General features: G+C 56.7%; 1 protein-coding gene, 1 long non-coding RNA gene and 1 pseudogene across 4 annotated transcripts in view; all 3 read right to left on the reverse strand.

The window, feature by feature from the left end:
• The window catches only part of RHOF (ras homolog family member F (in filopodia)), a 16534-nt gene extending 4886 nt beyond the window's left edge, over nucleotides 1-11648 (reverse strand). Inside the window, exons 1-3 of the mRNA XM_011964480.1 lie at nucleotides 11528-11648; nucleotides 10800-11145; nucleotides 10458-10545 (exon numbers count right to left, since the gene is read on the reverse strand). Coding sequence (XP_011819870.1) covers nucleotides 10458-10545; nucleotides 10800-10937 — 226 coding nt within the window. The 5' untranslated portion in view covers nucleotides 10938-11145; nucleotides 11528-11648. The remainder of the gene's footprint in view (nucleotides 1-10457; nucleotides 10546-10799; nucleotides 11146-11527) is intronic.
• Nucleotides 11649-12604: 956 nt separating this feature from the next.
• LOC105527960 lies at nucleotides 12605-14981 on the reverse strand (annotated as a pseudogene). Its single transcript, XR_001004299.1, has one exon. The product of XR_001004299.1 is annotated as an uncharacterized LOC105527960 (transcript).
• Nucleotides 14982-16419: 1438 nt separating this feature from the next.
• The window catches only part of LOC105527959, a 4268-nt gene continuing 3416 nt past the window's right edge, over nucleotides 16420-17271 (reverse strand). The window contains exons 2-3 of one of the 2 annotated variants that reach the window (XR_001004298.1): nucleotides 17021-17130; nucleotides 16420-16847 (exon numbers count right to left, since the gene is read on the reverse strand). This is a non-coding gene — a long non-coding RNA (uncharacterized LOC105527959). Of the gene's footprint in view, nucleotides 16848-16929; nucleotides 17131-17271 lie in introns of those variants that run through there. The other variant, XR_001004297.1, reaches the window with a different exon arrangement.

Raw genomic sequence — 17271 nt, forward strand, 5'->3', positions numbered from 1 at the left:
GAGGCGGGCAGATCACCTGAGGTCAGGAGTTTGAGACCATCCTAGCCAACATGGTGAAACCCCCGTATCTACTAAAATACAAAAATTAGCCAGGTGTGGTGGTGGGTGCCTGTAGTTCCAGCTACTTGGGAGGCTGAAGCTGGAGAATCACTTGAACCCAGGAGGCAGAGGTTGCAGTGACCGGAGATCACGCCATTGCACTCCAGCCTGGGTGACAAGAGCGAAACTCTATCTCAGAAAAAAATAAAATTAAAAAAAAAATGAATGAACATGAAGCATTCAGCTCCTCAGTTGCACAAGCCACATTTCAGGTGATGAACTGCCACCCGGGGCTCATGGCCAATACAATGATTGGTGCAGGTGCACGGCATTTCCTCCACTGCAGAAAGTTCTACTGGACAGCAGGGCCCTGTCTACTGCTGGCCACTGTCCCCACCCCCACCCCATCCCTACACCATCCTCATCTAAGCCCTCATCTGTCCCTCGTCCCTGGCCTACAGCCCTTCGATGAATCCATTATCCACCTGACAGCTGGATGGATCTTAAAACACAAGTCCTATCCTGCCCCCCTCTCCACAACAGAAGCATCTTCAATGACTCCCTATTGCCCCCCCAATTTTTTTTTTTTTTTTGACAAGAGCCTCGCTCTGTCACCCAGGCTGGAGTGCAGTGTCCCAATCTCAGCTCACTGCAACCTCTGCCTGCCGGGTTCAAGCAGTTCTGCCACAGCCTCCCAAGTAGCTGAGATTACAGGCGCTTGCCACCACGCCCGGCTAATTTTTGTTTGTTTTGTTTTGTTTTTGAGACAGTTTTGTTCTTGTTACCCAGGCTGGAGTACAATGGCACGATCTCGGCTTACCACAACCTCCACCTCCCAGGTTCAAGTGATTCTCCTGCCTCAGCCTCCTGAGTAGCTAGGACTACAGGCACGTACCACCACACCCAGCTAATTTTGTATTTTTAGTAGAGACGGATTTCTCCATGTTGGTCAGGCTGGTCTCGAACTCCTGACCTCTGGTGATCTGCTCACCGCAACCTCCCAAAGTGCTGGGATTACAGGCATGAAATTTTTGTATTTTCTTAGTAGAGACAGGGTTTCACCATCTTGGCCAGGCTGGTCTTGAACTCCTGACCTCTGGTGATGCGCCTGCCTCGGCCTCCCAGAGTGCTGGGATTATAGGCATGAGCCACCATGCCTGGCCCCTATTGCTCTTTGTATAAAATCCAAACATCTCCCCTGGTTCACCTGACTTCATCTTCTGCCACACCCACTTGCTCACTGCAGTCCAGTCAAAGCGCCACCTCACTGTTTCTCAAACCCACGAAGTTCTCATGCCCCGGCCTTTGTGCTTGCTGTTCCACAGGACTGGAAGGTCCTTCCCCCATTGCTCTTTTCACCATTTTCTCCCTAGCATTTTATTCTTAAACATCCAGATTAAACGGCTACATTTTTTCCCTTTTGAGGATAACTGCCTGCCCCCTGCATGTGTCTTTATAATAATACATCCTATACTCTATGCAGTTTTCAGGGTGCTTTAGTCTAGAAATATTAAGAAATCCTTGGCAAGGCGTGATGGCTCATGCCTGTAATCCCAGCACTTTGGGAGGCTGAGGCAGGTGAATTACGAGGTCAAGAGATCGAGACCATCCTCGTCAACATGATGAACCCCTGTCTCTACTAAAAATACAAAAATTAGCTGGGCGTGGTTGTGTGAGCCTGTAGTCCCAGCTACTTGGGAAGCTGAGGCAGGAAAATTGCTTGAACCTGGGAGGTGGAGGTTGCAGTGAGCCAAGATCACGCCACTGAACTCCAGCCTGGCAACCGAGAGAGACTCAGTCTCAAAAAAAAAAAAAAAAAGCTGGGCACGGTGGCTCACGCCTGTAATCCCAGCACTTTGGGAGGCCGAGGCAGGGGGATCACGAGGTCAGGAGTTTGAGACCAGCCTAACCAAGATGGTGAAACCCCGTCTCTACTAAAAATACAAAAATTAGCTGGGCGTGGTGGCAGGTGCCTGTAATCCCAGCTACTCCAGAGGCTAAGGCAGGAGAATTGCTTGAACCTGGGAGGTGGAGGTTGCAGTGAGCCCCGAGATCATGCCACTATACTCCAGCCTGGGTGACACAGTGAGACTTTGTCTCAAAAAGGAAAAAAAAAAAAAAAAAAATCCTTGCATGACAGCCAGATGTGGCAGGGAAATGATGAACACTCGCACTGCATAGGAAAAGCCTGAGAGTCACAGCAGTGAAGTGACTCGCTTGAGGTCAGTGACTCAGTGACTGGGCCAGGAGTTAACCCCAGCTCATGAAATTCCAAGTGGGATGTTCCTTCTGCTGATACACACTAACGTGTATTGTGCAAAAATAGGTTCTGGTCCTTTAAGATGTAACAATGGGGTTCATAGTTCTGGCATAACATATTCCCTTTTACAACTATGGCAGGAGCGAACAGGTACAGTAGTCCCCCCAACCCACAAGGGTGGATTCCAAGACCCCCAGTGGATGTATGAAACCACGGACAGTCTAGAACCCTAGATATGCTGTTTTTTTCTATATGTACACACCTATAAGACAGCTTAGTTTATGACTTAGGCACAGTAAGAGATTAACAACAATAATAATAAAATAAAACGGGACCAGGCACCGTGGCTCACACCTGTAATCCCAGCACTCTGGGAAGCCGAGGCGGGCGGATCACTTGAACTCAGGAGTTCAAGACCAGCCTGGCCTGTTACCGAGCCAGCTGCTGACTGACTCATGGGCAGGTGGTGTCTCCAGCAGGGATACACAGAGGAAGGGGCGAATCACATCCCTGGTGGGATACAGCGGGACCGCGCGCAATCTCATCACGCTACTCAGAGCGGTGCATGATCTCAAATTTATGAATTATTTCTGGAATTTTCCATTTAATACTTTCAGACCTCAGGTAACTGAAACTACAGAAAGTGAAACCTCGGATAAGTTTGTAAAATGGAGCCCCCTTGGACGGCTTCTCTCATTTCTTTTTTTCTTTTCTTCACTTCCTTACTTTTTTTTTTTTTTTTTGGAGACAGGGTCTTGCTCGGTTGCCCAGGCTGGAGTGCAGTGGCACGACCTCGGCTCACTGTAAGCTCCGCCTCCTGGGTTCAAATGATTCTCCTGCCTCAGCCTCTTGAGTAGCTGGGACTAAGGCAGGTGCCAACGTGCCTGGCTAATTTTTTTTGTATTTTTATTATTTTATTTTATTTTTGAGAGAGAGTCTCACTCTGTCACCCAGGCTGGAGTGCAGTGGTGCGATCTTGGCTCACTGCAACCTCCGCCTTCCAGGTTCAAGCAATTCTCCTGCCTCAGCCTCCCATGTAACTGGGACTACAGGTGCCCGCCACCACGCCAAGCTAATTTTTTGTATTTTTAGTAGAGGCGGGGTTTCACTGTGTTAGCCAGGATGGTCTCAATCTCCTGACCTCGTGATCCACCCGCCTCAGCCTCCCAAAGTGCTGGGATTACAGGTGTGAGCCATAGCGCCCGGCTTTCTTTTGTATTTTTAGTAGAGACGGGGTTTCACCATGTTGGCCAGGCTAGTCTCAAACTCCTGACCTGAGGTGATCCACCTGCCTCAGCCTCCCAAAGTGCTGGGGTTACAGGCATGAGCTGCCACGTCTGTCAAGGTTGTTCCACTCTTGTCACACACAGCAGAGACAAGGGTTGAGACTTGCCCACTGGGTTTGGCAACTACAGCCTGCAGTGACATCAGGACAGGAGGTGGCGGGGCAGGCATCAGGCTGCAGCGGGTGAAGGAAGAAGTCAGCCCCGGAGCGCTGGAGGCAATCACAGCCTGCCTGCCTCTCCTGGGGCCTCTGCCCTTGCTGTTCACTCCTCCAGGAGGTTCTTTCAACAGGGAACAGTGTGGCTCCTTCCCTCCTCTCCTTCAGGGCTCTATGGAATGTCGCCTCCTCCCAGAGACCTTTCCTGACTGCTCTGAAACAGCCTCCTTGGCAGTCTGCCACGTGACGGGGGCTTTACTCATGCCTCTCACCCCTACCTGATTTCACAATACTTCTCTGGGGCCAGGCGGGGTGATTCACACCTGTAATCCCAGCACTTTGGGAGGTGGAGGCAGGTGGATCACTTGAGGTCAGGAGTTCGAGACCAGCCTGGCCAACATGGTGAAACCTCGTCTCTACCAAAAATACAAAAACTAGCCGGGTGTGGTGGTGGGCACCTGTAGTCCCAGCTACTTGGGAGGCTGAGGCTAGAGAATCGCTTGAACCTGGGAGGCTGAGGTTGCGGTGAGCTGAGATCGTGCCATTTCACTACAGCCTGGGGGACAGAGCGAAACTCTGCCTCAAAGCAAAAACAAAAATAAAAAACAAAAAAACAGTAATTCTCTGGGTGTTTTTGTTTGCCTCTTGGGCGGGCAGGAACCACCTCTGTGCTGTTCACTGTTGTGCCCCTGGGAACACAGGTGAGCGCAATACACATTCGGTGAAGGAAGGCTCAAAGGAAGGAGTGGGTGAAGAGGGTTAATAGTCATCTCTCTGGCTTTAGGTGCCCCTGCAGCCTTGGCAAGGGCATTCCACTTCCTGACCTGTGTTCATTCAAGCAGTCCCCCGGGGAGGTACGCTGGGCGGGGACAGTTCTTCCTGTTGAGAGCCCAAGTGGTGGAGGGGGCCTTCGTCAAGGTCAGAGACAAGCACCCTGTGAGCCAGAGGCCAACCAGTCCCCAAGGTCAGCTGCCTGCCAGGCCATTCTAAAAGCACCAGTTCTTCCAGGAAGCTGTCCCCAGCCTTCCCAGCTGGGAATTAACCTCTGGGCCTCAGTTTCCTCATCTGTGAAATGGAGATGCGAAAAGTGAGTGAGCCTTGATGACAGTAATAATAAAGATGTTTAGTATCGACTCTCTCTCTCTCATATAAAAGTCACGGTCTAGGCCGGGCGCCGTGGCTCATGCTTGTAATCCCAGCATTTTGGGAGGCTGAGGCGGGCGGATCACTTGAGGTCAAGAGTTCAAGACCAGCCTGGGCAACATGATGAAACGCTGTCTCTACTAAAAATACAAAAATTAGCTGGGCGTGGTGGCACATGCCTGTAATCCTAGCTACTTGGGAGGCTGAGGCAGGAGAATCACTTGAGCTAGGGAGGCAGAGGTTGCAGTGAGCTGAGATCAAACCACTACACTCCAGTCTGGGCAACAGAGTGAGACTCTGCCTCGGAAAAAAAAAAAAAAAGGGTTTTGTTCTGTTGCCAGGCTGGAGCGCAGTGGTGTGATCACAGCTCACTCCAGCCTCAATCTCCTGGGCTCAAGCCATCCTCCTGCCTCAGCCTCCCGAGGAGCTGGGGCTGCAGGAGTGGACCACTGTGATTCTGGCAGCACCTATCCATGAAGGCTTCTGTGTTACATGCCAGGTCTAGCCCGAAGCCATTCACCTGGATTAACTCATCTTTCCCCAAAAAACCCTACAAGGTAGACACTATTGTTGGCCCCATTTTACAGGCTGAGAAACGGAAGCATAGAGAGCTGGAGTGACTTGCCCCAGGCCACACAGTTAAGGGGAAGCTTTGTAAATAACAGAGGACCCTGCTGGGGTATTTTTTTTTTCTTAGCCTACCCCAGAAAACAGGAAGGAATCCTCACCCTACTTGTCCCAGTCCTGACCAGGTGAGGAAAAATGTCAGCCCTCTCAAGAAAGAGGGCCTCTGGGAAGGGAGAGGCAGCCAGCTCTGACTCCAGCGCTTCCTCCAGGTTGCCGTCCTGGCTTGACTCTGCCCAGCCCAGCCTTCCCTAGAATTCAGTGTGGGCCTTTGGGGCATGGGGGGTTGGGGGGACCAGGCCTGCAGAGGATGTACTTCCGGGTGCACCAATCCCATGCCCACTTGGGGATGGGGGAGTGTACTGTTAATAAATACCTTCTCTCATATGAGTCGGGGGTCAGGTTCCATTCACTCATGCACATTCTGGGCGGGACTGTTCAGGGCAGCCTCCACATCTCGAATTGACGCCCACATTTCCCTCTCTGGGTGTCAATTTCCTTATCTGGGAGGGGGGGTGATAACAGTGATAACCCCACCCCTAATCTGGAAGGTGAAAGCCCAGGAGAAGGGAGGCAACACTTGGAGCTTGGAGCTTGGAGCTTGGAGCTTGGAGCCGGAGCGGTGCCGGTGCAGGTGCCGGGCCGGGGGCGGGGGCAGAGTCGGGGGCAGTGCTGGGAGGCAGGAAGAAGGCTATTGGGTTACTCTTGAAACAGAAACTTCCAGGAGAAGTTAATAGCCTGGCATGGCGGGGGGTCAGAACCTCCAGAATCTTTGGACCCAGAAGCTTTACGGGCCTCCCAGCCACCAGGTGATACCATTACCCTCTACATTCTACAAAAATGATCCTGGGGCTGAAAGGGTCTATGTCACCTGCCCGTAGCCACAGGGGGGCCCATCCAGCCACTGCAGATGGGCTTAGAGATTAAAACAGCCCAGGAGACCAGGCATGGTGGCTCACACCTGTAATCTCAGCACTTTGGGAGGCTGAGGTGAGAGGATCACTTGAGCCCAAGAGGCTGAGGCTGCAGTGAGTTATGATCATGCTACAGACTCCAGCCTGGGTGACAGAGCGAGACCCTGTCTCTAACCACAGCCCCTACCCACCAAAAAAAAACCAAAAACCAAAAACCAAAAAAAACCCAGGAATTATACGCAAAGGATGCACGTGCTTCTGGTGAGGAAGTCTCTAGGCCCGTGAAGCCGCCCATCGTCCTGACGTACACTTGGGCGGTGCTGCGGCAGGGCTGGGGGAAGGGAGGCTCATGCCGCACACAGGACTATTTTCTTGGTGGGATGAGGCTTTGCCAAGGCAGTCCTGCTTCCAGGGACAGGGGTCTCTAAGGCCCAGGGCAGAGTTAAGGAGAGAAGACCTCAAATCTTCAGGAGGACACACAGGGCAGGTGGCCCCCAGCTCCAGCTGGGGCGTTGGTCAGGGAGGGGTGCTGGCAGCGTGAGAAGGGAAGCTGTCAGAAGAGGAACCCACTTTTACTCACTCTGCTGGGGCCACCGGTGCTTCCCCAGGAAGACAGGGGCTGCGCAGCCCCAACTGGGAGTTGAGACCACCTTCTGGGTGACCCCAGCCTTGGCTCAGCCCAGGCCTCCGGTGCTTCTGGGGCTCACGACGCCCACCTGTCCCTGGTTCCTTGTCTTAGCAACTCCTACTCCATGGCCCGCCAATTTTCTTTCTGTTCCCATCTCAGGCTGAGAAGGGGACCACTGCTCCCAGGGCAACCCCCACCCCATTCTGTGCCCCTCCAACCCTGGACCCCACACCTTGGCCCCGATAAGCTCAGTCTCCCATCTGCGTCTTCACAGCCCACCTCACCCCGCCTCTCCCTGCCCAGGAAACTTCAGACTTCACCGCAGCTTCCTGCCTCAGAGGATGTCGGGGCCCGGGTGAGGCCAACAGAGCAGTGGGTGCCACGGCCCCCGCCCTTTCCCCTCTGAGCCCTGAGAGCCCTGTCACCCCATCTGCCCACCCTCCGCTGTGGTGTCCCTAACTACTTCCTCAGGATGGAGACAGCCAGACAGGCCTTCCACCAGGGCTCCTGTGGGCAGGTCTGGGTGTGGAGAAATTCAGCCTCCGAGAGCCACCCCTGTCTCACAGCTCTGGTGGCCACCAGTTGGGAAGACGCCCCTTCCGCCACTGGGTGTAGCCCATTGGGTTCTAGAACTTTCTACAACTACGTTTACTAGACTCATTTCTGGCTTGGCCATTCCCTCACCCTCTTGGCCTTTTGCCTCTCTCTATGTGACCTCCTGGCCATGGCTTTCTGTCATGTTCTCCCGAGAGCCGTCCACCTGCAGGCAGAGATAAATCATCTCCGGCATTTGGATCTATTACCCATTCATTCCATCACCTTCCAAGCCTTGCTCCATGACAAGCACTGGGACCTGGGCTCTCCCTGGTGGCACTCACTGACCAGGGAATTTCCTCCTATGAGCAGGCCTTCCCCGGTCATGGGGGGACACCCCCTACAGGGAGCAGCCAGATTTCTTCTCCCTGGGTACCCCTCCTTGGTCTGTCAGACTATGAGGCCAACCTCCTCCCATGAGCCCTGCTTCTCTGCTGCTTGGAAGAGACTTGCCAGGGAAGACAGATCTCCCCACTGCAGCAGGGGCTGGGGGCCAGCTCAGGGCATGGCACTGTAGATTCCAAAGCACAGGATCGAGCTAGGGCTGGGCAGGGATGGTAGAAGGGTCTTTTTAATTTTTTTTATTTTTAATTTTTTGAAACAGGGTCACGCTCTGTTGCCCAGGCTGGAATGCAGTGGCGTGATCTTAACTCACTGCAACTTCTGCCTCCTGGGTTCAAGCAATCCTGGCTAATTTTTGTATTTTTTGTATTTTTAGTAGAGATGGGGTTTCGTCATGTTGCCCAGGCTGGTCTTGAACTCCTGGCTTCAAGCAATCCTCCTGCCTCAGCCTCCCAAAGTGCTAGGAAACGGAGTCTCGCCCTGTCGCCCAGGCTGGAGTGCAATGGCACAATCTCGGCTCACTGCAAGCTCCACCTCCTGGGTTCAAATGATTCTCCTGCCTCAGCCTCCCGAGTAGCTGGGATTACAGGTGCCCGCCATCATGCCCAGCTAATTTTTGGATTTTTAGTAGAGATGGGGTTTCACCATGTCGGGCAGGTCGGTGGACATAATATATTAATCTGATTTAATCCTCATGACCCTCTTAGTGCTCATGACAGATCAGGAAACTGAGGCCCAGACATCCCCAATGATACGTAGCCAATAGAGCTGCGGTCAAAGCCCAGATCTGACTCCAAAGAGGGTGGCAGGAACAGGATGGGACCGTGGATGGGATCCCCATAGTGCCGGTGGTCGCCTGCTCCTGGTAACTGTAGCAGGGGACGCTCCTCCATCCCTCCGGTAGCAGCTCTTTGCACAAGTTCTTCCTACATCACCTTGCAGCTTTCCAGAATCTCCACACCACAATCTACTCTGACATGTTCCTTGAGCATCGCTCTCTGGGAAAGGCCAGAAAGGCCATCCCTGTTCTCATGATGTGGAGGCTGCCCTGAACAGTGAACCCCGGGACCTGATAGGGGAGGCCCTGAGGGCAGAGGAGGAGGAAAGAAAAAGCCTCCTGGCTCTTGCAGGGCAGTGGGCTGCTGTAAATGTCTCCACTCAGGAGCACTTGACTCAAAAAGTGGGGTTAATGACCTTGCCCCTCCCTGGCTCCTGGACAAGAAACATGAAAGTAAAAGTGTCCCAGACCATGACTCTTACTACCCTCTGGGCCACGCCTCGGGAATTCCTCTGATGTCTCAGCTCTCTCAGCTCACCAGGGGCTAGAGACAGGCCCTGTTTTGGGGGTGGCCCTACAGGGCCCACATCCCACAAAGACAGGTTTCTCAGAGACCACGGTAGGACCTGCTGAAGTCGGAATGGAGGGGGCTCTGAGCTAGAACAGCCCCTTTTCGGGTCCTCTCCAAGGTCTACCTAGGGGTGGAGGTGTCTGGATTTTGGTTCCATCCTACGTCAGTGTCTGACCTCACCTCACACATACAAGGCTTGGCTGGCAGGAGAGGGCCACCTGGTGACGTGGTTCCCTGCAGGTCACTAAACACTGAGTCACAGAGGTGGGGTGAGGCCTCACCTGGGGATGTCAACCTTTGGTCCCCAATGTTGATGAAGCCCAGAAGGGAGTCAGGGTCCTCCCACTGACTGCGTTTCTCCCGTCCCCGCCCCTCACAACACCGACTCCCAAGCAATTGCACATAAATCCGTAGACCACCCACGGGGGGCTGCAGGTGGCAGGCAGAGCCTGGTGTGGGGCCCCTGCCCCCAGTGCTCTGTTCCTTCCTCAGTTCATTTTCTACACTGTCTGGTTTTGTCCCAGGGAACTGGGAAAGCACAGAAATAATTGTAGCCACACAATTCCAGAACCACCAACTGCAAGCCGTGGAATCCTGGGAGTTGCAGACACAGAACTCGCATCCACAGGACCCCAGAGCCTCAGGCTGCAGAGCGCGGGCCACAGAGCCCTGGAGCCACAGGCTGATTTGCAGCCGGGAGCATTCCAGAACCACAAGACCCAGACACACAGCCCAGGCAATCCGAGCACCAGGGGGCTCAAATCTGCAGCCCACAGAGTCTGCAGAGACCACAGCAGGCAGCGCAGCAATCCTGGAACCATGGGAGGCCCAAGAGCAGCCCACTGCTTTCTAGAACCACAACAGAGGAACGAGCTGTGGGCTCTCAGCACAGAGCTGGGAGGGTGGCCCCGGAGTTCACCTCCTCCTCCACACTCTCCACTTATATATAGGGCTTGGCCTCTAGGGTCGCGCAGCCAGCGCCCCTGAGCGGCCTCCAGGAGTGAAGAGCCGGCCAGGACCCTGGCAAGGCTGCTGGGCAGGGACGCCCGGTGGGGGACGCCCGGGAGGGGAAACCCTTCGGGCGGGCGGACCCCCGGGACCCCGGGGGCGCAGACGCACTCACCGGCCGTGTCGTAGAGATTCAGGGTGACTTCCTTGGTGCCAACGGTCACGCTGGCCGTGTACTTCTCGAACACCGACGGGGCATAGTGCTGCGGGAGAGGGGGTCGGTTGGTCCTTAGTGGGGCCTGCGGGGGCCAAGGTTCCAACTAAACCCACTGTCCACCCCCCTCACTCGTCCCGGATCAGCACGCCCTCACCCCGCTGGGCTCTGGAATTCCCGAGGGGCGCCCCGGGGTGGCGGCCGCCTCTCCGTACTCGCGACGCCGGGGACCGAGGGTCGGGGCTCTGGGCTCAGGCTGAGGGGCGTCCATCGCCCCCACCCCAGCCCCGCTGCGGGCCTCACCTCGGGGAAGGAGCCCTGGCTGTACACCATGAGCAGCGAGGTCTTGCCGCAGCCGCCGTCACCCACGATCACGATCTTCAGCTCCTTCCTGCCCGGACCGGGGGCGGCGGTCGGGGCCGGGGCCCCGGGGGCATCCATAGCCCGGAGCCCGCAGCACTGGCGGCTGCGCGCCCAGCACTAGCGGAGCCAAGAGGTCGGGGGCGGGGCGGGGCCGGAACTAGCCCCGCCCACTCAGAGCGGCGCCACCTCCGCCAGGCAGCCTCCCGGCCGACCTCCCAGCCTCAGTTTCCTTTCTGCTAAGGTCCCAGCCCTGGGTGTGGGTATTCAGCTCTCAGTCCCAGGGATACTGCGGCACCGGAGAAACGGGGCTCAGCTGCGAGAGAAGCTCCCACCCCCATCCCACCGCCACCCTCTGCGCGTCACGGCGCGCCCCTCGCCGGCGAGACCCGATCGTGGCTGCCCAGCGACTCCAGGTGCCCCTGATTGGCAGGCTCCGCCTACGGCAGGGACCCTCTGATTGGCCGGCGCGGCCAGACAGGACCTCCCGGATTGGCTGGCTGTGCACCTGGTGCGAGGAGCCCCAGGCCTCGAGCTCTGGGAAGAGCCCAACTTTGCACTGCCCCAGCGGCGTGGCTTGGCGCATGTCCGCCTCTGGCCTCAGTTTCCCCACAGGAGGTAGCTGCGGTGGCACCAGGGAAGATGCTGACGCGAGGGTCGTGTCTGCCCACCTCGCCTGGGCTAGGGACGCCTGCGTGTACGCGGGTTCGGGGTGTGGAACTGGGCTCCGCTTACCCGCACCCCGACCCCGGGCTGCAGGGTGGACGTCCAGCGCCCTCTGCCGGGCAATCGTCTCGGCGCCGGCCGCAGGTTGACCCCAAACCACGAAGGGCGGGCGCCTCCTTCCGACAGGAGCCAGAGGCGTGAACCACGCAAGACGCCGTCAGGGAGGGGCAGGTTGGAGTAGCTCTAGTTGAAGTCAGCTTGATCCCTCTCCTTGAGCTTTGGAGACTAACCCCACACCCATCAAGAAATGTAAGAAAATGCGTTTCCTTGCCAGCAGCCACATGTCCTTCATCTCAGGAATCCCCCCAACTCTCCCGTCCCATGATCAAAACAGCTTTTGTTGAGCACTTACTGTAGGCAGTGCTATCAGGGCTGCTGGCTGAATCACCCGTAACCCCCACCCCTCGTCTTACCCCTCACCCCGGGCAGGATGACTGCCCTCTGCACCAGCCAGGTGAGTGGACAGGGTGGCAGAGGGACCTCCCTGGAGCTGCTCCACGGCAGATAGGCACGGGAGCATGGCCGAGAGTTGGATCCTACCAGCTGGGGTAGAAGAGCCCATTTCTAACAAAACCTCAATAGCAGCATAGTTGGGGGCAAGTGACCTTCCGTAGTTTCCGCAGATAGGGGCTGGCAGGACTCAAGATCTTTTTGCTGGCGATCCCACCCCAAAGACTCCCAGTTTTCAAGATCCCGGCAAGGCTCATGTAAACCTCACTTTCGTGGAGGAAAACCGCCAACCTGGCAGTTCCATGGTCAAGGTTCTCAGCCGCTGCAAGGAAGGCACGGTCTGACCACCAGAGGGCAGCAGCGACCGCCCACAGAATCCCAAGACCACGGCAGAGCTGGGAAGGGGAGGCCAGAAGGCACCCCAGATTCTCAGTGGACGCCCTCTCCGGGCACTGGGCAAAGGGGAGTCTCTTGGGTCAAGCACCCCCTAGACAAATGCACAGCAACTTATCCACTCCTTTTTCGCAACACGTTTATTGAGAGGCAGTTATGCTCCAGCTTTCCAGGAAGTCAGGTTGGGAGAGGGGAACCCTTTACAGAAGGCTGAGTGCTGGCTGGCACACTGGGCTTGGCAGCACTGGAGGGCAGGCAGGAAAAGTAGGGTGGGTAACCCGGCCTGACAAATGCACGGCAGCTAGAAAACCTCTTCAGGTTCTGGGGTGGCTGGGCCATGAGAGGGGAGGCCAGGCAGGGCTGTCAAGGTAACGGGGTTCAGATCATGGAGGAGTTGCCTGCCAGGCTCCATGGGACTGGGGGACAGAAGGAGAGGAGCACAGCCACCAGCCGGGCCCTGAGGTCCCCAGGGTGACCAGGGAGGAGCTGTGACTGGCTGGGGAGGCAGGGCTGGGGCCGAGGTTCCCTAGGACCACAGGAGGTAGCCAAGGCATTCCAGGTGGTGGAAGAGGACCAGAAGCTGGTGAGTGGGTCACTCGAGCCCAAAGGGGGGCTCCTGACTGTCCTCAAAAGCCTCAGACCTCAGTATCCACTTTTTCCATCCAAGAAATGGGGCTGTGAATCTCTGCTTATGACAGCACAAGCTGGCACGAAAGTGGAGGCGGGAAATGAGAACAAGTGTGCTTTCCCAGCCCGGCCTGGGCCCAGGCAGAACAGCCGATACTGGCCCCAGTCTGCCTACCCACCCCTGCTGGCCAGGAGGCTGGCAGAACCCCAGTCCCACCTGCCTGGAGCGCGTTTGATTTGGACTCGACTGTTGTGGTGATGGAAGGGGCTGGATCTGTAGCTAAAAATACCTCAGAGCTAAGCCAGCTGCTCGGAGCTTCCTTGGAGGCTGGGCCCCGCTGGGCCCGCTGAGGAACTGGGCACACCCACCCAGGAGGCAGCTCCCTTACCTGCTAGAGGTTGAGGACCCGTGTCACTCCCCTTCCAGTCACCAGGAATTCCTGGAGAGTTTGAGAAGGCAAGAAAGATTCTTTAAGCTGGTTCTTCACACAAGGGCTCTTGGGTCACTGAAGCCTGGGGGAGCGGCCAAGTGGTATTTGTGGGGGGTCAGCTCATCGGTGTCCACACCGGGGCCTACGCCATAGTGCGGCCAACAGGGAAACCGAGCCCCGGAGAGCTGAGGGGCTTAGCCACTGCTGTGTTGTCAGAGCAAAGCCCAGCCAGCCCCAGTGAGGCTGTGGCACCCACTTCCCTGGGTGCCTGAGAACCCTGCAGAGGGGCCACCCACATGAGGCAGGAGACACTGAGCCTTCAGGGATGAAGCTACTCCCTGAGGTCCCCGGGACGGGAGCTGGCCTGGCAAGTACATCTACCAAGCCCGAGCAGTCCCCCCGCCTTGGCTGCCCATGAGCACTTGGGGACGGGCCAGAGGCAAGGCCACTCCTTGAGTGCTAAAAGTTCCCCTCACAAAAGCCAGATTCAGCAACAACTCAGAACGTTATTGTCTGCCGGGCGCGGCGGCTCACGCCTGGAATCCAGCACTTCGGGAGGCCGAGGCGGGCGGATCACCTGAGGTCAGTTCGAGACCAGCCTGACCAACATGGAGAAACCCTGTCTCTAAAAATACAAAATTAGCCGGGCATGGTGGCACATGCCTGTAATCCCAGCTACTCTGAGGCTGAGGCTAAGAATCGCTTGAACTCTGGAGGCGGCGGCTGCGGTGAGCCCAGATGCACCATTGCCTGGTCAACAAGAGTGAAACTCTATCTCAAAAAAAAAAAAAAAAAAATTATTGCCTATTGCCGGACCTGCTCCTCCCAGCGCTCAGGTGCAGGAGTTTGCTGGAGGTCACATGCCAGCTAGAGACGCACTGGGCCAGGCGACTTGAGATGGTGGGGCCGTCTCACTGCACAGCCTAGGCAGAGGCTGTGTCTCCACCCAGAGGGTCCGAAAGGTCACGTTCCGCACTAGGATTCCGGGCGGAGGGGCCGGAAGAGGCGGGGACGCCAGCGACTCAGTAGTAAAGCAAGTCCTGCCACCTCCTGGCCGGCCCTTCCGCTGGCGTGGCCCTCTCTCTGCAGGCCTCAGGGCCGGGCGCCAGGAGCAGCCCCGCCCCACGTTCGCTGGGTGACCGGTGGGCGGGGCGCCCTCGAGGGACCAGCAGGAACAGCAGCAAGAGGACAAACTGCCCCACCCTCCCTGCCCCAGGAGGTGATGGTGGGGGGACAAAGAAAAGGGACCAAAGCACAGGGAGAGGGTACAGGGAGAGGAGTAGAGGAGTACAGTCCAGCCAGGTGGGTCCCGACACCGCGCTGAGAACCACATCCAGACCACAGCTGAGCACCCAACAGCTCCCTGATTGGATCCAGGGAGGGGAGAAACTGGCTGGAGCCCTCCAGGGTGCAGCTGGGAGAGAGACGTACGTCAATTACTTAATTATCCAAAGCAGGTGGGCAGTAAAGACCCCACCCAGAGAGCATCGAAGACTCTGCAGAGCCAAATGTAAAACAGGTTTCAGGGAGTATAGAAGAGGCTTTTGGGACATTAACAATGTGAACCTCAATTTTTATCAGGTGCTTTCGCCCTCTTGCTGTACTTGTGCAGAGGGGAGTCTGGGCAGGAACACCCTTCCCTCCCAGCAAAGGAGCTGGACCCAGGACAGCTCATCGGGGATTGAAGACCCAGCCCTGGCCCTCAGAGGAGGAGCCAACAGCACCACGCCGGTTACTTCCAACCAGACAGTCCTGGGCAGGGATGCCAGCAGACAGCTGGCACGGGAGGAAGCCCAAAATAACCCAGACAGCTGGGGTGAGGGGGTGCCATGGGCACAGGCGCTGGCTGCCAAGTCAAGCCACCTGGAACCCCATCCTGGCTCTACTGGTGGTGGCCTTGTGACCTTGGGCGAGTCACTTCTCCCCGGATCATGGGTGTGTGACCCAAATCTTGACCCCACTATGGAACAGCCTGTGCGGCTGGGGAAAGGCCTCTACCTCCAGCTGGACTCAACCACTCCAGAGGAGAACCGCATGGGCTGCCTTCCCCGGGAGCCGGAGCGCTAGATTCCCCTTTGCCCTGAGGCAGGGACATGTGCTTCCGCAGGTGGACTGGTGGGGCGGGGGAGCTCTGAGGCAGCCCAGCGCCCACCCCCTGCAGCCACTCCCAGCAATAACCACAACCACAAGGAAGGCCAACTAAAAGTTTGGGAGGAGGGCCTCCTTAAGGCACTTAATCCTCCCACCCACCCTTTCCAGCAGGCATCCTTATCATTTTAAAGGGAGACACTCACCCAAGGTCACCAGCACTATCGAGATCCTAGCTCACGGCGAACTATCTCCCTTAGCACCAAGATACCTTTAGCAAGGTCTCCCTGTTTATCCCCACAGGTCCCCAGAGCTCAGTGTAGCCCTCACAGCAGGAGTGGGGCACACCTCCCAAATAGGGGAGTGGTGTGATCTGGAGCACCTGGACGCAAATGGTTCATCAACGCAATCACAAAGCAGAGATCACATGGGGGGGTCCCAGACCAAGGGCCGCCATCTCCAGCTGTGGAGCTTCTCAAACGCTGAGATGGGAAACTATTCAGTATGTGAAGTCGGCTAGTGTTAGAATGAAATCAATTACTATGTGCCAAGCGTGGAACTTGGCACTTCTGCGTCAAAACCCCAGGTGTTACCAGGCTGGGGTCTCAAAACGTGTTCTGACCACAGCATCAGCCTCACCTGGGAACTTGTTAGAAATGCCAGTCCTCAGGACCCACCCACTGAATCAGACACTCAGGCACCAGGCCCGGTGGTCCATTTTCAATGAGTCCCCCTTCGGGTGGGATTCTGATGCCGGTTCCAGACTAAGAATCACTGATCTAGCCCTGTTTTTGGAGATGGAGAAACAGGCTTGGAGGCTATGCCGCTTACGCAAGGCCATAAGCTGTTCAATGGCTCGCCAGGTTTCAAATCCAGCTTTGTCCGGTTCTAAACACTAAGGCTTATATACAGGCCTGCCCATCTGGGGACTGGAGAAGAAAACAAGAATCCCAGGAAGGTGGTGAAGCGTCAAGGACGGCCCTTTCATAAAGAAAGCTGGCTGGGACCCCGGATCTCTGTTCTTTGCCTCCCTAGCAGCCAGACATCCGAGGATGGCTCACACTGTCACCCCAAATGCCCCACGGGGACGGCTGGAAGGGAGGCCACAACACAGTTGGGCTTTCTGGCAGTGACCTGTGTCTTTTAGAAGTAGGAGGCACCCAGGGCCCTCCCCCCGCCGAAAAACACACAACTGGGAAATACTTGCAAGTGGAGCCTCTCGTATGCTGCTAAATTCGGCAGAGAATTGCACGCCCCAAATGCCTGACAACAGAAGCTGACAGGCGGGGATGGATGGCCCTGGCGGCCCAGCAGGCGGCCCTAAGCGCTCGCAGCTGGGGGGGCGGGGCCGCAGAACCAGCCCGGCGGGTTTGGGGTTCCGCCCTCCCTGGGCTGCAGGCCAGAGCCCCCCAAATCTCCCTCACGGTCTGGGCAAGGACTCACACCTACCTTAATGGGAGGACTGTCAGGGTCAAACTAGGCCTGCCCCTGCCGTCGACAGAAGGAAAAATTGTCCATTCGGGGGGTGCCCGGCTGTCGCCCCTTCTCTGGCCCAGAACCTGGAGGGGAGGAAGGTGGAGGGCGGATCAGGGCGTGGGGGGAGAGAGATGTGACCGGCCGAAGGCACAGTGGACGGGGGCTCCGGGGCTGAAAGGGAGCCCCCCAGACATCGCCCCACCCCCAGCGGCCCGGGCGGCCGG

Source organism: Mandrillus leucophaeus, unplaced genomic scaffold (genome assembly GCF_000951045.1).
Source record: "Mandrillus leucophaeus isolate KB7577 unplaced genomic scaffold, Mleu.le_1.0 Scaffold7, whole genome shotgun sequence".
Lineage (NCBI taxonomy): Eukaryota > Metazoa > Chordata > Mammalia > Primates > Cercopithecidae > Mandrillus > Mandrillus leucophaeus.